The sequence below is a fragment of the Sceloporus occidentalis genome, unplaced genomic scaffold (assembly GCF_023333645.1).
Source record: "Sceloporus occidentalis isolate IW3139 unplaced genomic scaffold, rSceOcc1.0.p SCAF_5, whole genome shotgun sequence".
Classification (NCBI taxonomy): domain Eukaryota; kingdom Metazoa; phylum Chordata; class Lepidosauria; order Squamata; family Phrynosomatidae; genus Sceloporus; species Sceloporus occidentalis.
The window spans coordinates 57,909,532-57,934,239 of record NW_028316985.1 but is presented as its reverse complement, the minus strand read 5'-3'; the positions used below and the strand labels follow the sequence as shown (position 1 = coordinate 57,934,239).

At 43.5% G+C, this 24,708-nt stretch overlaps 1 protein-coding gene across 5 annotated transcripts in view; it reads left to right on the top strand.

The window, feature by feature from the left end:
- Positions 1-24,708, top strand: part of MSRB3 (methionine sulfoxide reductase B3) — an 87,039-nt gene that overhangs the window by 4,484 nt on the left and 57,847 nt on the right. Inside the window, exons 1-2 of one of the 5 annotated variants that reach the window (XM_089524186.1) lie at positions 16,186-16,266; positions 20,553-20,696. The exons of 1 other annotated variant lie outside the window; for it this stretch is intronic. In XM_089524186.1, coding sequence (XP_089380312.1) covers positions 20,585-20,696 — 112 coding nt within the window. In that variant the 5' untranslated portion in view covers positions 16,186-16,266; positions 20,553-20,584. Of the gene's footprint in view, positions 1-16,185; positions 16,267-20,552; positions 20,697-23,594; positions 23,722-24,708 lie in introns of those variants that run through there. 3 more of the 5 variants (XM_089524188.1, XM_089524190.1, XM_089524185.1) reach the window with 3 other exon arrangements.

Here is a 24,708-nt window from a genome sequence, read left to right as displayed (position 1 = left end):
GAACACATCTACTTGTCTTACTGTGCGCAGCTGGAGAGTATGGCTATAAATTATCAGTAGCTCCTCGACCACAGCATGAGATCCTCTGCTGTAAAGGAAATTATATTCTTTAAATTATCATTCTTGTTTAGCTACTGAATGCTGACTTGTTGTTAGACAACTATTCTTAAGTATATTGCAGTGTTCTATCAATTGCAACTGAAATGAGTGGTAACTGCTAGCAAAATTAGTATGTATTGTTGCTTGTTGTTTTTGTTGTTAACTGCCCTTGAGTCGACCCTGATTCATGGAGATCCTGTAGATCAGACATCTCCAAGACCCTCTATCTTCCATTGATCCGCTTAAGTCCTGAAGATTCAGGCTCATAACTTCCCTGAGTCCAGCCATCTGGTGTGCCATCTTCTGCTCTTTAGACTACCTTCTACTTTCCTGGCATTATTGCCATGAGTTGTGACTTCTCACGGCCAAAGTTTTGTCATCTTACCCATATTGCTTCATTGATGTGCATTTCAGGGCAATGCACGCATACAGATTTGGGTAGTGCTCATAACTAAATGCCTTAAGGTGACAGCTATACCTTCAAGCAGCCATGCATGCTTAGGACATACAGTTGGGTTTGAGTCTAAATTACATCTTCAAATAACTCAAGACATTAGATAAAGTGATAAGGCAATCTGATTCCTTGGAAACAATCCACCTGATTCCCCAGAGCACAGTTTTGCAACACTGATGATTTATGTGGGAAACTGAAATCCCTGCTTTCTTAGCCACGGAATCTATCACACTATCACATAAGCTATCACATTGTCTTTCCACACTCCCAAACAAATGGCTTTCGCTGAGCTGTTGTGAGACTTGAATACTGTTCCAAGGTAGTATAAAAACAACTACTGAGGAAATATTAAGAAGCTATTTCAGAAGCTCTACAGGGCACTACTGCATGTCCTCCATAGGATTCACTAGGCATTGTAGTGAAATGTATGAGACAAACCTTGCTAGAGAGCCATGTGTGCAAGAAACCTAACATTTGTAAGGAGAAAAAAAACCAAACCCCAAAAGGCCTCTGGGGTTTACATAAGTATGCAAACATGTATGTAAAAATAAATAGTGATTCCCCCCTCATTCATTGTGTATCAAAAATATTTCTTGTAATAAGAAGGGTTCAGAACATGTTGTATTTTAAGATAATATCCCTGGATGATGGTACTCTACAGTATGTAGACGTCTGCCCTTTTGATCTTCTGTTATGAAAGATTTTGGAGGTAACAGTAACTGATAATTCCAGAGGAACTGTGGGATATGTTCAAGCATCTTTCTGGAGGACATTTCCCATTTGCTCCCATTTGGTTGCTACTGTAAGCATGAATTGAGAATGTTTCTCTTCCCAAACAAGCCAGTACCATAAATCATGGTTTGTTGTTAGTTTATGATTCCACCTTCTTTGGGGAGTTCAGTTCCAAGTTTTGAATTAATAATAAGCAAATCATGTATAGAAAGTCTGAGGCTTGCTTAGCTGCTGTCACTTAGGAAGGAGCCAAGCAGCCTGCCTTGTTGTCAAGCCGATAACATGTAGTCCACAATAGTAGCTACGACTCCATTCACATTGTGGAATAGTGCCAGTCACTTTGATTCCAATTAAGTACTATAAATTTAACTGGGTCTGTCTGCTAAACTATAGTTTTAACTTCTTGTTTCCACTTATGGGACACATTTTCTGTTTTAATGTATCTTTTAATAGGTCTGTCACAACACCTATATATGCTATTTTTAATGTGTGCTGAGGACATTTGATAGCAGAGCTCTTTGACATTTTATACCCATGTGGCCATTAATCCTAAAAAAGCAGGTGTTTCACCATTGTTCTAAAGATTTACTGTTTTATAGATTCTAAAGATGCTTAATGTAATTACAGTTAATAGTAAAGTGTGTAAAGTTTATGTTTAATATAAACTTGTCAGAAGATATATTTGTAGCTATAAACAGAAAAAGCATTATTAGGATTTGAAAATATGCCATGATGAATTTGTTAGTATTTAAGGTTCTGAAAGATTTATAGTCCTAAAACTCATTCACCACCTTAAATCCCAGTTTCTGAAAGGTATGGTTGAAGGATACCAGGTTTACTATCTGCTGTAGCTTTTTCACAGATAAATAGCAAAGTCCTGTGACCAAGAGCACTTGTGAGTGCAGTATTTTAATGGCAGCCATATACTTACATAGGTGTAAAAATTCAAGTGCATTTGGAAATATGATTCTGGGTGCATCTACACTGTAGAAATGATGCAGTTTGACACCACTTTAACTCCCACTGCTCCATTCTATAGAATCCTGGGATTTGTAGTTTTGTGAAGCACCATCATGTTTTGGCAGAGGAGGCTAAAGACCTTGTAAAACTACAAGTCCCAGGAGTCTGTCGAATGGAGCTACAACACTTAAAGTGGTGTCAAACCGCATAATTTCTACAATGTAGAAATGCCTCTCATGGAGGCTAAAGTTGTTTACTATTGTTATTTACTGGTCCAGAAACAATCCTTCATAGGTCACTCTTAGAATCTATTATATCCTATCTATTTTACAGTACTGTAAAGATGGCAATCCTTCACCATTTTCTCTTTCTTGAGAGCCAAAAAGCTGTGAAAAGATGCATAGATTGTACTGGTTAAATTTAAAGAACAGAATTAGTTGAATTTTAAAAATATGCTTTTAAAATCAGCCTTATTCTAATCTTGTTTAAAATGACAAGGAATTAGATTAAGCTAATTAGATTACAAAGGTGATTGTAAAAGAAACTAGGTGTCTGCCCTAAATGGTTTTTCACCTTTTTAATTAAATAAGATTTCAAAAAGATTTTAGTTCAGTTTAATTGTTCCTTTTGACAAAGACTTGATTCATGCATTAAGTATCAGAAACAAGAATCAGATTTTCAGAGCAACAGAAAATAGTTCTTGCTTGGCACAAGCCACAAAGCTGCTTCCTGTTACAGCATGTTCTTAGGCAGGCAAGGAATTTTCTGAGCCATTGGTTTGCTCCCTCCAAAAATACTCAATTGGGCAAATGTTGCCTAGATCATCTGTATCATCTCTTGATAGGCAGATCATTGAAAGTCTGTTCCTGTGACCTGGCATTTTCACTGACTCTGAAACCCTCCGTACCAATTTTCTGCCTCTTCTCGCTAGAGGAAAGGTGCTGGAATCTGAAGCTTATCAAAAGACACTTATAGCAGTATGATTCCACTTTAACTGCTGTGACTGCAGCTTTAGACATCCTGAGCTTTCTGGCTGAGAAATGTAAATACTCTTTGCTAAACTACAAACCCTAGGATTCCATAGAATGTTCTCATTGCAGTTATAAACAGTGCTCCAAACCATTAATCCCCCTCACCCTCCAAAACTATTATTATTATTATTATTATTATTATTATTATTATTTAAACCAGGCTTTTGTTATTGTTTTAAACCAGTTTTTGTTTTTTGCATTTATGTGTAGGACTACACCAGTATAGGACTAAATCAGAAAATCGAGCAGCAAAATGCACTCCAGATGGCCACTAGCTTAAATAATATTTTTTCATTAAAATGTGCTCTTTTTAAAGCAAGTTGTTTTGGTTGAACTTGATCAAACTTCTAACAAATTATATATACATTCATTGGAGGATTTTTTTTCTGAATGGCATTTCTTGTACTATAAAATAAAGTGATTAAAAAGAAGCAACTAACACTGGATAATGGTCCAAGAATGAACAACTACCAATAACCTGTTAAAGTTAAAATGTTTAAATTGAATCAGTCATTGTAGTTCCAGTAAAAGTGTTGGAAAATAATAATAATAGCCAGACTTAAAATGAGTATTTAATTTTAAAAATAAAAAGGAGTGGTTTTTTTAAAAGTTGTTTGGTTTTAACCATGGTTTAAATCAGCCAACCCTTCTTTATCCCTAGCATATTTGTGTGTGTGTGTGTGTGTGTGTGTGTGTGTGTGTGTGTGCATGCAGAGATTGTAATTGTGAACTGCTTTGGAAGACAGAGTTTAATGAAAAGCAGGAAGGGTATAAATAAAATAGTCCTGTTCTTCATTATTTACGTTGCAATTTATAAATCAAAGGTAGGGCCCTTACGTATATCCAACAGTTCCCCAAAACCCCAGCGAGCATGGCAAATGGTGAGGGATTATGGGAGTGGTAGACAAAAAATATCTGGAAGGACAGAGATTTTGCTGTTACAGACCAATCTTTACATTGGCTGGTACTCAAGGAAAGGCAGTCAAACATGGACTGGGTGAAACAAGTACTTGCTGTACACTGTCGAAATCAGAGAATGGTCCAACTTTCCCAAGCAATTTTCCAACCATATAAGCAGGTGTGGCTGTTTTTATTCATTGTGAGAATACATTGCATGCATGAATGTGAAAGAGACCTTTGTGGAGAATATTTTGTGGAATGTATAAGCACTATATGTACCGCCATTCTCATATTGAAGGAGAAGCAGTGGCTGTCCCTGGTGGAATCTACATGACAGCATGTTCAGAGCCTCTCCTGAATCTGCTTCAGTTTATTTTTGACCCAGGTCAGTTCCTGGAATGCTGTGTTGGTGTTTTTAGCTTGACTCTGAACTAGTTTTCTGAGCCATATGCAAATGTGAAATAGAGTAAGAAAGCATGCTAGAAGGAGTACACATATGAGTCCCTCATTGCCAGGACTAAAGTTGAGACTAAAGGATCCCTAACAATTGGGTTACGGAGGAAGAAATTATACAAAAGTCAATTCTTTTATCCCAAGTTTAACTTATAAGAATGAAAAGAAGGCCAAAATAGCTGCTTCGGGTCACTTTGGAGGTATGCTGTTTAAATGATGCAGTCGTCTTAAAGAGTCCAGAAGCCACGCCAAAGCCATGCTTCAGTCTTAAGGACTGGAGTGTAGCTTTGGTGTGGCTTCTGGACTCTTAAGACACATGTATCATTTAAACAGCATACCTCCAAAGTGACCTGAAACAGCCTTCTTTTGGCCTGTCTACATGGGCCCTAAGTGAGGTTTTGACACATGAGTAAACAAACATTATGTGTGAAGACAGGGCTAGAAATGAGACTGAAATGTAAATTTATTTATGTAAAGTATTTCTATATTGCCTCCCAGCCTGCAAGGGCTTCTGAGACAATGAATAAAAACCAATTAAAATAATACTCTTGGGGGAAAAAACATTAAATATTCTTTAAAAACTCCTAAAAGCAGTCTAAAAACCATCTTAGAATCCAGTTTTGAAACAATTAAAAAAGCAATCTCAAACACTGAATGCTATGCAGAACAGTAGTGTTTAGGCTTCCTGCTGGAATCTTAAAGGAGATGGGGCCAGCCTAACATCCTTGGGTAGGGAGTTCCACAGTCAAGGTGCTGCAACAGAGAAAGTCCTGTTAAGTGTACTCACCATCCTAACTTCACAAGGTGTTGGGACATACAACAGAGCCCCCTCTGAAGCTCTCAGATATTTGGCAGGCTTATACGGGGGAGGTGATCTTTCAGATATCTTGGCCCCAAGTCATTTAGGACTTCGTATGTCAATACCAGCACCTTGAGGCTCGTTACACACGGGCCGTTTTGTGCTTGCGGAGCGCACACTAGGGTTAGAAAGGGGCGGTGCTTCCGCACCCCCCTAACCCTAGTGCGTGCTCTGCACGCACAAAATGGCGGCGGCCGTTCCACATGGCCGCCACCATGAGGACATCATGACCGCGCCGCCTCTATACGGGGTGGCGCGGGTGTGACGTCCTCGCTCCACACCAGGGCGCTTAGTGCGCCCTTAGCGTGGAGCAAGAAGGAGCTCCGTTTCGGAGCTCCTTCCTGGTTTGGTCCGCTAGGCGCAGCCTTCACACAGCTGCGCCCAGTGGACCAAAGGAGAAAGGGGCCAAGTGGCTCCTTTCTCCTCCTCCCCGCCGCCGCGGGGTGTCCTTGGGGCTTGAAGCTCCAGGGATACCCCTTTTCAGGCTGCGGGGAAGCGGTTTGCTGCTTCCCCGCAGCCTGAAAAGCGGCGGATCGGGGCCTCAGCGGCTGCCGTTCTAGCCACTGAGGCCCCGATACACTGGGGAAAGGGGCGGGTGCAGCCCACCCCAAATGGGCGGTCTGTAACCCGCCTGAATTAAGCTCAGAAACAAATTGGAAGACAGTACAGTTTTCGCAGGATTGGTGTTATATGGTCTCAAAAATGCACACTTGACATTATTATTATTATTATTATTATTATTATTATTAACCTTTATTTATAAAGTGCTGTAAATTTACACAGCGCTGTACATACAATCTTTATAATTGAACGGTTCCCTGCCCTCAGGCTTACAATCTAAAAAGACACGACACAAAAGGAGAAGGGAGTGGTGGCTGCTGAATTTTGCACTAGCTACAGCTTCTGAACACTTTTCAAGGGCAGCCCCACATAGAGCACATTAGAGTGGTCTAATTAGGAGGTAACTAAGGGATGGACCACTGTGGTCAGATCTGCCCCAAGCTAAACCTAGGCAGTGGCACCCCACACTGAATGCCATCTGATGTGTGTGTGTGTGGGTACTTTGAGAGTGGGGCTTCAGGGGGCAGGGTCAAAAGGGCACACCCTTACCTCCCTGTCCAGCATGGCTTTACACACAAGTAAAGCCATGCCAGGAAACGGTGCCCTGGGCTTCTCCCTTCCTGCTATGTGCCATGGCGCACGACAGAGGTGGGGGCTACTCAGATGGATATCACCCCTCTTCTGGGGTTTCACCAGGTGCAGTCCTCACCCCCTGCTCTCCCCTAGTGATGCCACTGAAGCTGGTAAAGGTACTCTTGGCCATTGTGGTAACCTGGCTTGTCAGGAGCACCGCTTGGTGTAAGATTAGACCACAAGCAATAAATCTGATCTTTCAGAAGTAGAGCAACCCCATCCAAAACTGGCTGTTAGCCCCAAGCTCAGGTTGGTTTTCCTACTGAAGCAGCACTCCAGTCTTTTTTGGATTAAGCCTCATTCTATTAACCAGGATCCAATCCTTTTCTACATCCAGACAAAGATTCAGTGCTACTACAGACTCCTTGGCATCTGTTGTAAAGGAGAGAGAGAGCTGGGTATCATCAACATACTGATGACACCCAACTCCAAAGCTCCACATGACCTATCCCAGAGATTTCATGTAGATGTTGAAAAGCATAGGGGATAGTATTGACCTTTTTGGAAGCCCACAGGCTAATGGCCAAAAGGCTGAACAGCAGTCCTCCAGCTCCACTCACTAGGAATGTTCGGTCAAGAAAGACCAGAACCATTGTACAGCAATCTACGCAAGCACCATACCAGTCAGGTGACACAGAAGGGTACCATAGTCAGTGATATCAAATGCTGCTGAAAGATCCATGAGGACCAATAGGGGCTCACTTCTTCTTCGTGGTCTCTGCGAATCATACAAATGGGTTTCACTGCGCCTGCGCAGTGCTGTTCGGAACCTTCTGGAATCACTGGGCAAAGTTTACTTTGCAACATATAGAAACTTTTTGGCGGTAACTCCACCCACCCGTTATAAGGCCCCTGCCTTCCCGCTCTTTTCCCCAGTTCCTTTTTTCCGCCGCGCTAGCTGCTTCTAGGAACTTTCGCTTGCTCTTGCTTGTACGGAATCACTTTCACTAGACCTCGGACTGTTTTTGACCACTCTCTTTCTCCCGCCCCGGTAACTTCGGACTTCTTCGGCTTGTTTTTGACTTCGCTTTTGACTCTCCCTCGGATTTGACGACTCGGAAGGATGCCTGCACCCTTCAAGAAATGTGATGCCTGCGGGGGCAAGGTGCCCGTCCAGGACCCTCACTCCTCCTGCCTGTTTTGCCTGGGAAAGGACCATGATGCCAGAGCCTGTCACCTCTGTAAGTCTCTGTCCTCCCAAGCCAGGAAGAACCGGGAGTCCCGGCTGACTTCGGCTATTGCCCTGGGAAAGGTCCGGGAGGGACGTCCCCGCTCATCGTCGCTTCCTCCGGCTGCTCCGGCTGCTCCGCCTGCGTCTTCTTCACGGGCCAGCGCTTCTAGTGTGGTCTCTGTCCCGGCCGGGACACGGTCTCTGACCACCTCTGATGTGACCCGTGGTCCCCCGAGACCCAGTGTCACCGACGAACCCTCCAAGCGCCCCCAGAAAACCTCGGGGACTGAGGGTTTCGAGCCCAGGGAGAGATCCGGGAGGAAGCCGTCCCCGGAGGGCTCGCGCTCGAGAGAGCGTCAGGAGTCGGAAGTCCGGACCGTCTCGCTACCATCCTCCAAGGCATCGTCGAAGGCATCTCGACACGCCTCCAAGTTGCCCGAGACGGGGGCATCTTCCTCTGGAAAGGCGGTACCATCGGAGAGGGCTAAGCCAGCCAAGCCCCACTCCAAGGGAGCCACTGTCCTGCATGACTTGCCGGACAATCCCTTCTTTCCGCCTGAAGACTTGGCGGTGACTCCGACGTCTTCCAAGAAGAGGCGTCATGCGGAGGTGACCGAGGCAGCTCCACCCAAAAAGTCCAAGCCCAAGGACCACACCGGGTCGGAGCGTCCGGCCAAGTCAAGGGAGCGTGCTCCACACAAGCAATGCTCCCCCTCCAAGGAGACCTCGGAGAGGACCCCCTCGCGCCCGAAGACGACTGTCTCAGCGCATGTAACCACGGTGCTGACCACACCACTCCCGCCGGCCCAAGATCTTGCCGCCGTCAGCGAACCAACCTCTCCCCAGAGGGAGCCATCTCTGCTCTCCGTCCACTCAGATGAGGAGGAGGCTGTCCCTGTTTCTGACATCGACGAGCCGCGGGAGCTGGACACTGACATGTTCTTTGACTCCGAGACTCAGAGATACTACATGTCGGTCCTGAAGGAGAAGGCTTTCAGGGAATTTACCAGGCTTAACTTGCACCCGGCGGTTCCCCAGGGAGACAAGCCATCATCCTCCCATGCTGTGGCCTTGTCCTCGGTACCTCGCCGCCCGCCTTCCGACCCACCGGCCCCGCAAATCCCGGCTCGCACTCCATCCCGAGCCAAGGTGACTGACATTCCTCTGACGTCTGACTCCGATTCAGACCAGGATCCCTTGCCTCCATCACGGGAACCTTCAGATGGAGAAGAGGACCCATCCGACCCGTCCTCACCGCAGGAGATGCATCACCCGGGCTCCTCATCACCCACTGATGATGTTCGCTCCTTCAGCGAGCACATCATTAAGATGTGCCGGACTCTTGACATCGAGCTTTCCCCGCCTGAGGAGGAGGCTCGCGATCCGGTAGAACGCCGGGTCCTCGGTCGTGTCCCCACTCCACCCTGCATCCCGATGTTGCCCTCGTTGCAGTCCATTGTGCAGAGGTCATGGGATGCCCCGACTTCGCTCGCCGCGTCCTCCAGGAAGGTCGAGACGCTGTACCGGATCTCCCCGCCGGGCTGTCCATGGTTGACCGACCATCCCAAGCCTAACTCGGCCATTATGGAGGGGGCACAGCAGACCTTCGTGCCGAAGCAGGCGATGTCCCCGGCAGACCGAGAGGCCAAAAAGATCGATGGCCTAGCCAAAAAGGCCTACTCTTCGGCCGCCCTTACCGTGAAGGCTATAAATTACAACGCCTATATGGGGGCATACATCCAGGCCTTGATGGAGGGGATTTCGCCCATCATCCCTGACGTCCTTGATGAGGTCCAACGTCACTTGGTGGAGATCCGCGATGAGGCCCACTCGATAGGGAGTTGGATCATCACCGCCTCCAGGAACGTCGCCGACTGCGCGGGACGAGGCATGGCAGCATCGCTGGCTTTGCGCCGGCATGCTTGGCTGAGGGGGTCGGACCTCAACGCAAACATTAAATCGGCCATTGAGGACATGCCCCTGGACGGTACCGGCCTTTTCCACGCCGACACTGATGAGCGTCTGAACCGCAAGTTCAGAATGAAGGCGGCGGCTAAGAAGCACGGGATGTCGTCCACCCCCGTCTCTCCCTTCAGAAGGAGGCACCGTCCTTGGCCACCGCAAGGTCAGTCCCAGGGCTCCTTTTCTCAAGAACGACAGCCTCAACAGCAGGGCTCACAGAGGCGCCGTTACCCTCGCAGTCTTCCTCCTCCTCTGGCCGTCGTAATTTCCCGCCTCGGTACCGCAAGTCCTGCCGGCAGGACACCGAACAGGGGAAGAAGAGAGCCTGAAGGGACGCAGCGCACTTCGTTTCCCCTTCGCCCTTATTCTTTTTGGACATCCTGAGGCCTTTTATTAACATCTGGGCCTCGATAACATCGGACTCGTGGGTTCTTAACATCGTCCGCAGGGGATATGCCCTCGAGTTCCAAGAGCTCCCTCCAACCGGGGCCTTTATGTCCACTCTCCCCTCGGACACCCTTCTCGACGAAGTGCGCACTTTGCTGGAAAAAGGGGCAATCTCCCCTTTACCGCCCGAACAATGCTCTAGGGCTTTTTTCTCCAGGTACTTCACGGTACTGAAGGCGGATGGGGGAATCAGGCCCATCCTGGACTTGAGACAATTGAATCTGTTCCTTGAATACCTTGGCCTCCATTCTGCCTTTACTCCATCAGGGTCTGTGGTTCGCGACCGTCGACCTGAAGGATGCCTACTTCCACATCGGGATCCGGGAGTCTCACCGAAGATTCCTCGCCTTCGCTGTGAGCTCCGCCGCGTACCACTACAACGTCCTCCCCTTCGGCCTTGCCATGGCACCGAGAGTCTTCACGAAGTGCATGGCACCGGTGGTGGCCTACCTGCATCAGAAGGGGTTCATGGTCTTTCCATACCTGGACGACTGGCTGTTCGCTGCCGAATCCCAGAGAGAACTGCAGGAGGCTCTCTCATTCGCCTTACACCTTTTGGACTCCCTCGGTCTGGTGATCAACCGAGAAAAGTCCCATTTCACACCTTCCAGACAGGTCAAGTTCATCGGGGCCATCCTCGACTCCGAAACATGCTCCGCCTTTCTCCCTCCAGACCGTTTCCAGGCGCTGATGACTTCGATCAGGCCTTGCATCTCTCACAGAAGGGTGAGGGCCAGGGACGTCCAGGTCGCCCTGGGCCACATGGCATCAACGACGTTCGTCACACCATGGTCAAGACTCCGCCTTCGACCTCTTCAGTCCTGGTTCTTCTCAGCCTTCTCTCCGATGACAGACCCTCCGTCCAAATGGCTCACGGTACCGAGACCTGTAGCCGCCTCCCTCAGATGGTGGTTGGACTGCCGCAACGTGTGCATCGGAATGCCCTTTCATCAGCCTCAACCCCAACTGACTCTGACAACGGATGCATCCCTGGAGGGATGGGGCGCTCACCTGCTCGACCTGGTCGTCAAAGACAGGTGGTCTGTCCAGGACAAGCTCCTCCACATCAACGCTCTGGAAATGTTGGCGGTGGAGAAAGCACTGAGGGCATTCGAATCCGCGGTCACAGACAAGGTGGTCCTCCTGAGAACGGACAACACCACCGTGATGTACTACATCAACAAACAAGGAGGCACCAAGTCAAAGACCCTGCTCGACCTCACTCTCCGCATCTGGGACTGGTGCATCCAGAGGCGCGTCCTCCTCCAGGCGATTCATCTTCCCGGAGAGGACAACGAGCTGGCGGATCGCCTAAGCAGATCCCCTTCGGTGTGCCACGAGTGGAGGCTCCATCCCGAGACGGTCAGCGACCTCTTCGACCGGTGGGGAAATCCCCGGATCGACCTCTTCGCAACCGGTCGGAACAGCCACTGCTCCAGGAAGCGAATGGACGGATCCCTCGGAGACGCGTTCGCTTTCCTCTGGACGGGGGAGCTCCTCTACGCCTTCCCTCCGTTCCCTCTCATTATCAGGGTGGTGTCCAAGATGACAACGGACCGGTCGCATGCGATCCTGATCACGCCGTGGTGGCCGAGACAACTGTGGTTCGCATCCCTTCTCCACCTCTCCAAGAGATGCTTCCTCCGTCTCGATCCTCGCCCAGACCTGCTGTCGATCCAGGACGGACGGATTCTCCACCCGGACATCGAGAGCCTACCGCTGGTGGCCTGGAGGATACGGCCCTAACTGCCTTGCCGGAGGCGGTGAGGACAGTGATGCTGGCTGCAAGGAAACCTTCCACCCAGCGGTCCTACGCCCTGAAATGGAAGAAGTTTGGCCTCTTCCTTGATCGAAAGGGCTTGTCTCCAGCTCAGGTGTCTACTCCAGTGGTGCTGGAGTTTTTGATGGCGCTTTTGGATGAGGGGCTGTGCCTCGCATCCATTAAGTGCTATTTGTCTGCCATTAGTTGTTAAGTACCAATTCGGGGGGAGGGATTCTTTTTTCAAGGATCCTTTGGTGAAGGGGTTCCTTAAGGGATGTGCCAACCTATACCCTCCGGTGTCGGTACCAGCACCGGCTTGGAGCCTGGAGGCAGTGCTGTCTGCACTCCAATCCAAGCCCTTTGAACCGATGGCCACAGCGGACTTGAGACTTTTGACTTGGAAAACCGCCTTTCTTGTGGCCATCACCTCTGCCCGCCATGCGGGCGAACTCTGTGCCTTGCGGAGGGACCAGCCCTTCCTGAGGTTCCACAAGGACAAGGTGGTCCTCCGGACAGACATTACCTTCCTGCCTAAGGTTGTCTCTGCGTTCCACATGTGCCAGGACATTGTGTTGCCGACCCTCGCTTCCAATCCGACTTCGGATGTGGAGCGGAGCCTGCACTCTCTGGATGTCAGGAGAGCGCTGGCGTTTTACCTGGACAGAACTGCTGCCTCCAGTCGGTCCGAGAGACTTTTTCAATGCTACTCGGAGCCGAAGAAGGGGTTGCCCGTGTCTGCGCAGAGGTTCTCCAAATGGGTGGCCGGTACCATCCACCTCTGCTATGAACTCTTGGGCAAACCTCTCCCTGGCAGGGTTTGGTCCCATTCTACAAGGGCAATGTCAGCGTCTTCCGCATTCCTCTCGGGGATCCCTTTGGAGGATGTCTGTAAGGCTGCTGTCTGGTCCCAACCTCTGACTTTTATCAAACAGTATAGGTTGGACACCAGAGCCATTCGAGACGCAGCTTTCGGGAGGGCTGTGTTGGTTTCAGGGTTGCATTGATTGCACTACTGATGGTTTGTGTTTTTAGCATTTATGTGCATAATGCCACTGTTTTACATTCTGTTGAATGTTGATTTGCACAATTTCAATGGGATTGGTCTTGCATGACCTTTTATTCCCTTCTCAGGGTTTGCAATGTTATTGCTATGTTGAGTTTGTGCATGAACAAAAAGACTGACTCTTTTTATGGTTCAAGGTTTTTATTGTTACAATAAATATACCCTTGGTTTACCATAGCTTTGGTTTCAGGACACTCCCTCCGCCGCCTACCTAAGCTTGTCAGTCTAAACCCATTTGTATGATTCGCAGAGACCACGAAGAAGAAGGACAGGTTGCTTACCTGTAACGGTATTTCTTCGAGTGGTCATCTGCGAATACATACAAATCCCACCCGTCCATCCCCTCAGTGTCCTGCTCTGATTGGCTCTTCCATCGCCTGCTTGGCGGAAAAAATTGCGGAACTGGGGAAAAGAGCGGGAAGGCAGGGGCCTTATAACGGGTGGGCGGAGTTACCGCCAAAAAGTTTCTATATGTTGCAAAGTAAACTTTGCCCAGTGATTCCAGAAGGTTCCAAACAGCACTGCGCAGGCGCAGTGAAACCCATTTGTATGTATTCGCAGATGACCACTCGAAGAAATACCGTTACAGGTAAGCAACCTGTCCTCCTGTCCAGCTTCCAGTGGACTCACTTCTCCTGTCCAGCTTCCAGTGTAGGTCACACACCAGTAGTATTCAGACTTTCTGCCCTTGGGACCCCCTTCCTGTTACATCTACTAGTGCATCCTGCACGCACTACTCAACATAGTATAGGAATAAAAATATTTTGTTTATTTAGTATGTGTGTATTTTCATTCACATATTCATGTATATTCATATTTTAACATTTTATAAGGAAATAACATTGTTCAAATTAGACGTTTTGTATAAGTAAATTAAATATTTAACTCAATACATATGTAAAATGTACACATAAAAAGTTTGGGAAGAGAATGAGAAGGGGAGAACAGAATCTCCAAGTCTTGCATCCCCCTTGAACAACTCTTACTTCCTGCCGGGGATCTTGCCCCACTATTTGAGAACCACTGTCATATACAAAGGTGATTGAAGCTGTTTTTGTCCCATAACCAGAACCAGATTGGAATGGGTCCATGTAATCCACTTCATCCAAGAAAGCCTAGTGTTTTGTAGACTGGCTCCCTCTTATGGCAAGAGTTTTAAATGAGGTGTTCTTTAAAAAAAAAACAACCCATAAAACAAGAAAGATTTTTTTTCCTGATAAAAAGGGCATGTTCTATCAGATCTAAGCTAAAGCGTCTGGCCAGCAGCTCTGCAAATTTGCACTGTCATTTAGTTGCTCCACTGACTTCAGCTGGATCTCTGCAATGTGCGCAGTTACAAAGCAAAATTTATTGCCTTGTTTTTGTAATTGACCTTTCTAAGAGCTGGCAATCACAATTAAAAGGGAAAAGCCAACTAAAACTACACAGCAATTTCTACATCATGCCAAATCTGATGAGGAAGCTGACATTTGAAACTAGCATGACCCAACCTTGGTACAGTTGTACCTCCATATCCAAGGATTTCTTATCCATGGATTCAACCATACACAGATTTATAATAAATATATATATATATATATATATATATATATATATATATATATATATTCAATCTGTGAATGGTTGAATCCATGGATAAGAAATTGTGATATATATTGCAGAAATCAAACCTTAATATTGCCATTTTATATAAGGGACACCATTTTACTATACCATTGTATTAATGAGACTTGAGTTCCCAGGGATTTTGGTATCCACTAGGAGTCCTAGAATCAAATTCCAGCAAGCATTGCAATAAATAATAGTTAGCTACTGCCTGCACATGGGTCAAACAAAGGAAGGGGAGCTTAATTCACCTTTCTGCTTGGTGAGATATGATAAATCTGATCTTCATCTGACATACATTGGAGAACATGAAAGATAAGCTGTGCTTGCAAGTGCATTGGGCATGGCAAAAGAGACCCATAATATTCAACAGGGATGTATTATGCAATCCTTAGTGCTTATGCCACAGCATTTAGGATTGTCTGATACATGCCAGTTTCTTAACAAAACTTTTAACAAAAAAAATAAGCACTGTCTGTCCAGCACAAATGGAAATCCTGAACACTTAGGGAGTGCAGGAAAAGGAGTTTAAAAGGAGACAAGGGAAATCAACCCTTTTCATGAAAATATAATGCATTAATCCTCCCCTTTTTTTCCATTTTCTTTTTTGAATAGTCTCTCTAGGCTAGAAAACAGTCAACTCAGGGAGAATAGGGAATCAATGGCTGAGTATTAAGGGTATCCTACAAAAGTTATTATGGCATAAGTGCACAAAGTTTACTCCAAAATAGATTGCTTACTTTATAACTTGTCACTGTGCTGCATAGAAAAAATCATTATAGGGCAAATAAGCAACACGTATCTTATATTTGACTCCACTGAAACTCAGTGCCACAGTGAAAATAGTCTTTTGAAAATAGTCCTTTGTACATTGTTAAAGAAATATGAGCTGGAAAAATGAGACCAGCTACCATTAAAAGAGGTTTTGTGATGTAGTGGTGAAGTGTGGAACCCTCATTCCTGGTTCAAATTCCACATTCGCGGTGATGAATATAATTCTGTGTCCTAAAGTGGTTGCTTTTTCAGATTCATCTGCAAAATAGGGGTGATATTACTGGCCTAACCTAAGGCAGCATAGATATTAGTGGTTTGGGGCACATTTTTTTCATCCAGTGGTCTCATTCTCTGATCAGAAACGTTTTGGTTGAAGCCATTACCAAAAGTAGACGAAACCAATCCAACAATTATTTCTCTTTCTCTTTCACACACATCCCTTTTCTTTTTATCCCTCCTAGCTGTGTTCCTACCCCACCCCTGCATTACATGATGTGAATCTACATATTTTTAGCAATATGATACCAATTTAAATACCACTTCCTTCTGTGGAATCCTGATTTGTAGTTTGGTGAAGATATGTAGAATTCTCTGATACAGATCTCTAGTAAAGTTTTTTCCCCACAGCCTTTAGCTTTCCAGGTGTTAAGATCTTCAACTTTCAGAAACCTTAACCAACATGATTACTGGTAATTCTCAAAGATTCTGTGAGTATAAGTCACAAACACTTGGTAGACCAGAACTTGAGAACCATTGCTCTAGTGGACACTGTCCTGAACTACAACACAAAAGCTTTCCAGGTAATTCAATACACTTCCCCAAACTAAATATCTGAATTCCATAGAATAGTGTGATGACATTTAAACTGGTATATTGCAAAACCTATATAGTGTAGATGCACAGTGCTTGGTCACATGTTGAGTTGTCCTTACCTCAAATACTTGAGAACAGATGTGTTTTGGATTTTGGAATTTTTTAGCTTTTGGAATATTTGCATATGCTGGATATGGGACCCAAGTCTAAAAATGAAATTTATTTGTGTTTTGCATACCCATAGCCTGAAGGTACTTTTATACATAATATCTTTAATAATTTTGTGCATAAAACAAAGCTTATATATACACTGAACTATCAGCAGTGTCACTATTTCAGCCACTTGTTTGAACAATTTTGGATTTTGGAGTATTTCATATTTCAGAATTCTGGTTAACGGAGACTCAATATGTACAGTGGAAAAGGGCCCAGACTAAATCATAGCGTTGGAAGAGACCACAAGGGCCATCCAATCCAACCCCATTCTGCCATACAGGAACTCTCAATCAAAATTTGGACAGTACCTGCATTAGATAATATCACTAAGATCTGCAGTTTATGAAACATTGAGACACCTAAACACTGTCCCAAGGCCATCACCTGATGAGAAGAAATGCTAAGAAAGATGGAAGCAATATATTTTAAAAAGAAGAAACAGTTAAAAGTCAGCTCTTCTTTTTCTTGGTTGCCACCTTGACTAGCAGTGATCTTGTTGCTCCCGTTTTGTGCATTAGCAATTATATTAGTGAAGGTTAAGTTAGACAGCTAACAGTTAGACTGGTAATATATTATTACTGTACAATGTTTCATCTTTCTTCAATGGAAGAGAATTAGTGACCAAAGACTTAGACATGAGAGTATTGGTAACTCTTAGTCACAGTACTTTGCCTGATAATTACCATCTGATCACATTTCTGTTAATGTATACTGTATAGTTTAGACAAAAGCACCACAATTCAAATGCAGGGGTTTTGGTTTTGGGGTTGTTTTTTTTTTGGTAGCCATGTTGTTAATTAGAGGTCTAATTACCCAGCATGGCATGCATGTTCTCAATTTAGTTCACTGTAAAGCAGCCTCTAGCCTGTGCAAAGGGAAAACTACTTCTGTGAGACCTTTTACCCTTTCAGTTGATTTTGATAATGTTAAAGAGCCAGTGTGGTATAGTGGTTTGAGTGTTGAACTGTGACTCTGAAGACCAGGGTTCAATTCCCAACTGGGTCATGAAACCTACTGGGTCACCTTGGGCAAGTTGCATGCTCTCAGCCCCATATGAAGGCAATGGCAAACCTACTATGAAGAAAACTTTCTTATGGCTCTAGGATGGCTGGCTTATTCTAATGAAGCAAGGAAATGATGAGGCTTTTCCTGAAACAGAATAATGCTACTTTGGATGTGTAATGTATGTGTGTTGTGTGATTTGTTTGTTCAGCAAGAAGTGTTTGGGCAACTATAGCCCTTTCAGGCATTGTGGGCCTAAAGGCTTTTGTCCTTTGGGTGTAATGCCTATCAGGGTTGCAAGGCACATGTGTGAATCTTTTAAATTATGCTATAATATTTATTTTAGTTTCTGGTTTTGTATATTATTATTTGGGGTGAGCTGCAGCGATCCCCTTTGTACTATTTTAATGTGTTTAGTATTCCTCATACAATTGCATACAGTTGCTTACATTTGCATAAGACAGGCTCAAAACAGATGGGCAAAAAGCACCATCTTCGGGCCAATCCAGGGGTGTGGCGTACAGATGATGCATGCCCCCAGATCATCAGGAATCCATGCTAGCTCCCTCTTTTTTCCCCTCCTTCCCAATCTGCTTTTCACTTCTTCACTGAGTCACACACTTTAATGGGTTTGGTAAGGTTGCAACTTGGAGACAAAAGATACAGTTAGCATAACCCATGACATCTCTGCCAAGAATAGAAGAATTGGGGACTTGTTAGATGTGTTATCTTTTAAAGTGTATTTTGTAAATGTATTTCCTTACCCAATGCTCAAGTTGTTTTACAATGCATGCAAAACATGTGCTGTACCACTGAATTTTACAGATTACTTTTCTTGACTGAGAGTAAGGAGGCACAGAATGCAGAGAATCAGTTGAGAAGAAACACATTCTGTATGCTTCCAGGCACTCAAAATGTTTCTGATTAAGAATCCTCTTTGTAGCTAGCCATATATTGCTGAATTTGCAGTGGATCAGTGTATAGCAAAAATAAACATGTAGTTCTTTACAACCTTTTGACATCAGTACTTATTACATTGTTCACAAACAAGAATGAGTGAAGTATAAAAGTTGGCAGGAATGAATGGGGATGGAAAGAAGAGTGATGCAGATCAGTGAGAAATCTTAATTGAACATGTTGTAGGATTAGATTTCATGCTTTAGGATGGCATTTTCTTATCTGATAGTTTCCAGACATATTGGGTTCCCACTATCAAAAATCATATTATGGACTTCCATCTGAAAGAAAAGGCCAGACTGGAAAAATATATGGTGCTCAGCACCTTGGACAGTTCTCATGAAATATTCCCATAAGGGATCCTATAAAACCCAGTGTTGATTCCCCACCCTGAAGCAACAGATGCACTGACAGCCTCTGGTCAATATCTCGCCTATATATATTGCAAGAGAGTCAGTTCTGATCCTACGCTTTCTGCCACCCATTGATAGCAGATGAGTTTGCTCCATTAAAAGATTTACCAGTTGTTGTAAGGACTGAATTACTCTTTCCATTATTCCTCTCCTGTATTCATTAAAAAACTAACAACACAGAAGTTCTTTGGAAGATTTAAGAAGAATATTGCAAATTTTATAAAATAACTATTTTTTTTAAAAAATGAACCAAATAGAATTCTAAACATTGCCCAAATTCAATAAGTAACCTTTTCCCAGTATGAGAAGGATCATATGATACCTCCCTGTCACAAAATTGTTAAAGATGAAGTGCCTATCAGAATAGGTGACAACAAGAATTCAGCACTGTGAGCAAGGTTAAATATATAAGGATTGAAAGCCAGACTTTTATGAGCTTGCTAAACAATCAAACAAGCCTGTTGCCTGGATGTCTAAGACTTACTGCCTGGTTGGTTTTGAGTTGGTCCAGATTTGAATGTTTTGAATCTCAAGTTATTTTTGTTGAATTTATGAAGAATTCTGTGAATTCTGAAAACTTTTTAAAATAAAATGAGTCAAAAGAAATTTCTTCTCCATCCCTGCCCCAGGTACTATGGCAGGTGGAGGCTTCAGTTTTTAAATGCTCTTATTTGAAAGAGAAAAAAACCCCTCTTGTATCACATCAGAGAGTGGTCTGAAATTGTTCTAGATCACATTTTGGTGGGAGGGGGAAAGAATGCTGGAGAAGACTTTTAGAAAGAAAGAAAGAAAGAAAATACAGCATACTGTATTCACAACTTGAAGTGGTGTCACTTCACTGAAGTTCAGACTGGAGCAGAATTATTTTGAACTACGGTAGGCCTAAAATCGGACACATCTGTTATCAGAATGAATCCCAATCTGATCAGAATGCCTATTCAATGTTCCTTCTATCATGGTCTCCCTTAGGAGCTGATTTTTTTATGTTGGAAGGAGTAAAGGAAATTTCAGCTTACTTCCAGTTCTGTGATTTAATCTGAAAACAATAAAAGCAACATGTAGAATTATGTTCTCAAAGTCTGGACAAGACCTTAATCCCCTTCATTCTCTCCCACCAGTTGTCTCTTGTTACAGCCTACCATAATAATAGTAATACTTTTATGGTGGTTACTTTGGTAATGTTTAACTGATAAAAAGAAGCACATCTGCCCTCTTCTGTGTAGGTTTTTGGTCTCTCTGATACATGGATGATGGTAAACCAAAGTATGGCCAAACTTTTGAGATGAGGCAATGCACTCACATTTCTAGAGCAGATCTCCTTGACTTTAACATTACAAAACAAAAGATGGCTGTATTTAATGCTAACATGTAATAGTGTTCTGGGGGCAAAGGAACCATTAGCATCAAACTGTTGTGTGTGGTTTGAAAAGTGGTATCATCTGGCTTTTGCAAGGCAAGGGAAGCTTTTTGCTTGCTCCTTAAACATATTTTTGGCATGCTAACCACTGGGTGGTGCTCTGCTCCTTGGCTAGCAGAGAGAACCATATTAAGCATAAATCACTAAGTAAATGCATGCTAGAGGCCTCTACTCCTGTGGCACCCAGCTTTTTAATGGTAGAATACATCTTTGTTCTTTGCCTGACCTGAAGAGTGACATCACTGCCTTTTTTCCTGTTGCACTGTAGCTGCTTGACTCACAGGCTTTGACACAAGCCAGATGGCTGCGATTGGTAGGCGCACAGGCTGCCTGGTACTACAGTTGATGAGACAGAATAGGAAGACGTTTTATGATCAGCTGCGGGAGCACAATAAGACTGCAGCTTTGCTAGGTAATTACATTTTCACTGCGCACTTTTATTCCTCATGGTGAAGGTTGCTGGGGGGGGGGGGGAATTACATTTTTATTTGTGTTTTTGGAATGTGTGGACCTTTGATCTTTTATTAGTCAGTAGTCTGTTCCAAAGGAATGCTGTTCTTTTTTTTTAAAGGAAACAAAAAAGTAGTTCTGTAGTCACTCCTGAAAATGACATGTTTATTTATGAACATTGGTTCTCTCAGCCTGTTTATTTGGTACTTACCTTCTCCATCTTTGTTCTGCCCCCCCCCCCCCTTTTTGTCTCACACAAATGTTTGGATTTTCTAGTTTTGAAGTCAAAAGTTCAGGCATGTTATAGCACAAGGGTTTTGTTGTCACACCACAAATACTTATTTTGGCATGCAGAATAGGCAATACATGACTTCCCCTCTTTTTGATCAGTGGCATGCCTGTGTTTGTGTGGGGAGACAGAAGAGATAACAGCCCTCTATATTACGTAACATGCACACAAACACACTCTGTGCACAGTTTGGATCCAAAGTTTGCATGAACAATAAGCCACTCATACAGCACTTTCTGTAGCAACTTTTCCTCTACTTTTGAGGGAAACTTTCCTGAACAGTTTAGTCTGTGGTGTATGGGTAGCTGCTGAAAATAGAGCAGAGGCATTTTGTTCTAGAGGTGCAGGTGCATTTGCTTGTACAACTTACATCCAATCCCATATTTCTCAGAATTTAACATGGTTCAAAGAAGATTTCACTCTAAGCCACTGAGGGTCTTTGAAAGCCTGTAGAAGGTTTTAGAGGCTTGGAAGCACACTGTTTTTTGTGTACCTGATGCCCAGAAGCCACCTGATTATTATGTTCTTTTCCTTACTGATCCTATTTGTTCAACTAACAAAGGAGAACATCAGTGGCACTTTCTCAAAAATAAATCCCCAGATTCCTGTATACATTTATGTGAAGATACCAAATTCTTTTGCTACTTCCTATAATTCCTATTAAGCTTTAAATTCTGTAACTATAGCTGCAGAAGAAACAATTGTCTGAATTAATGAATATAATACAGAGTTTTAACCTCTATCTAGTATGTAAACTATTAGAAGCTTCTGTCTAGCCATATTAAGAATGGGAGTATCACAAGTGTATTGATGTATTCTTGTACAACTTATTTATTCCACCATAGCTTTCCCACTAGATCTCTCTGATGGATTTTGACCTTCCTGCACCCTGGTGGTGTAGTGGTTAAATGCCTGTACTGCAGCTACTCACTCATAAACTATAAGGTTGTGAGTTCAATACCAGCCAGAGGCTCAGGCTCATCTCAGGCTTGCATTCTTCCAAGGCCATTAAAATGAGTACCCAGATTTTGGGGGGCAGTTAGTTTACACATTGTAAAATGCTTATGGATTGCTTAAGTGCACTAATAAGCGATATAGAAATGTACTTGCTATTGCTATTGCTCCTTTGATTTTATTGATCTGAAAGCTGTCTGATTTGAGGGACTTTTTCACATGGGATTTTTTTCCCTATTAACAATTGTCGGATAGTATCTTCCTTCCTGATGTTGCTTTTTCCACATGCCTCCCTTCAATAGTGGCATCAGCTTCAGTAGTGGTTGTTTTCCAGTCCCCCCCCAGAAAACCGCCACAAATGCATGAAAATTGCTCACAGAAGTAACAGTTTGACTTTACAATCAGCCCATTAGTTCCCCTATTTTGAGTTTAAAGATTGACAAGAATTGATGCAAGATCCCTTTGGGTGGGCCATGATGTGATGGGGAAGGGGAAGAGATATGGAGGGAATTGCCCACATCTATCCTACACAGAAATCTTTTTTTTGTTAAAACAGAAATCTTGAAAGGAGAGGCATTATCACCTCCGCACCCATTCTCCACACCATATTGTCAGATTGTTAAATAGCATTTTTCTCTCCCTCCCCTCTTTTTTCTTTTTGTGAACATTAAGGGCATAACAGAAAATAAAGGTTTCAGACATCTTTCACAAACCTGATAGTAAATATTATTTGGGGGGGGGGGAATTACTATATTGTAGGGCAATCTTTCTAGCTGAAAATGCTGGAAACGGCACTGAAAGGGAAATGGCATAACCTAGAAAGACAAGCAGTATCTCCAAAACATGTCATGAATGCCTCCCACTGGCCTCAAGGGGACAAGTCACAGGATATCTTTTAGAGCAACATATGTCCAGAGGTTTTTAAACAGAATATGTGAACCAACAGAATATTTTGCCGTTGAGAAAAGTTGGGCCTGGGTGACATCATGGGAAAACACCTGTTGGCTCTTAACACCAAAATGCTTCCATTACAGATTTAAAGTCCTGGGTAAAAATGTCTGATGGGTAGCTATAAAATTGTTTCATTCCCCTCATATAATTTTCTTCATTGATTCTCTCACTCTCACTCCAAGTATCTCAGTGAATTGCATGTTGGTTTACCGTCATTTATATATATATATTTTCTGGCCAACTCTTCATTTTGAGAAAATTTAACTGTTAAAATGTTCAGACATTTTAAGATGCTAAGTTCTTATGTAACACTAGGTGTCCCATTATTTTTAATGGATCTAAAACATAACAATTGTATTGTAATGAAAAGGCCATGTTTTCTTAATTTTCCATGTAATCATTTTTCTTTTAACTGCCTTTTTGTTTGGTAAGGTGCTTCATTGCTTTGTATAGTAGTCAGTGTTTGCTGACTGAGATGAATTACATTGTGTTGGTGTTGACCAAACATAAATTAAGGAATGAGAGAAATTCACTTATAAATGTATATTTGGAATATTAGTCTTATATTTTCCTTTCATTAAGAAATCATAACCATCAGTTTTGCTGTGAATGTTTCTAACATTTTTGATGTTTTAATTTTATTTTCATCTTTTTTTCCCTTATCAGCTCTTGCCCCTGTTCTTTGCCTCTGGTTGTGTTGGTGAGGATATTACAGTGATGTCTGCATTCAACCTACTGCATTTGGTGACAAAGAGCCAGCCAGTGGCCCTGCGAGCCTGTGGGCTTCCCTCAGGTTGAATGGGTGCTACTTGTTGTGGTCATGTACATGGAGGTTCCTCTTAGTAGAATGGATGTCTCTGCTACAGTAAATAATGTGATAAAGAAATAATGCGGTAAACCTAAGATGCTGGGAAGTAGATGTCTTTCTTTAAAGATATACATACTTCACAATTTTGTTTTAAAGTGTTTGGGAAATACAAATCAGCTTCTTGGCCCAAACATGCAATTCCATTTCATAAATCTAAAAATATATTTCAGTCCAGTTTAAAAAAAAAAGGTCCAGCCTAAGTAAATAATACTTACCTTAAGTATTTCCCCTAGCACTATAATTTTATTAAATGTTTTGGTTTTTGAATAAAAACTAAGGGTTTCTTTGGAAGGGGAAGGTGGTATCATACTTGCTCATGGGAAATGGTACCATTTTTAAATACAGTTTTAAAGGAACAGGAAAAGAATGGCTTTCCTATATCTTCCCACACAGAGCTTACAATTAATATTCTTCCAATGCCCTAATTCGGTGACTTTTTTCAAAAAAGATTGCCCACTAGAGATATGCACTGATTCCTTCCTTTTTTTTTCTCATTCCACTTTTCTTTCATCCTTTCCCATGCCACTTCTACCATTATTTTTAAAGGATCCAGTGACCCGATATAACCCTTACATTATAGCCATGATACCGCTCCATGACAGAACTCCTTGTCCAGTGACGTAATACATTTTTTTAGCTATGGAAATTGAAGAATAGCTATAGTACAACACAAATAAGTTGTGTGTAGTATGAAGACTAGTTGATGTGGACAGAAATGGGGCACTTATATTTAAAAAAAAGAGGGAATATCTAATAGATATAGCAAGGGAGAAGAGTTGATACTGGAATATAGCTTGAACAAATTACTGTTTTAGACTGCAGCTCCCAGTGGCCAACCTGGCTAAGCCTGTGGGATTCTGTGAGGTGTATTCCATAAAAGAACATTTGCAAGTTCTTTTCTGGGAGACAAAG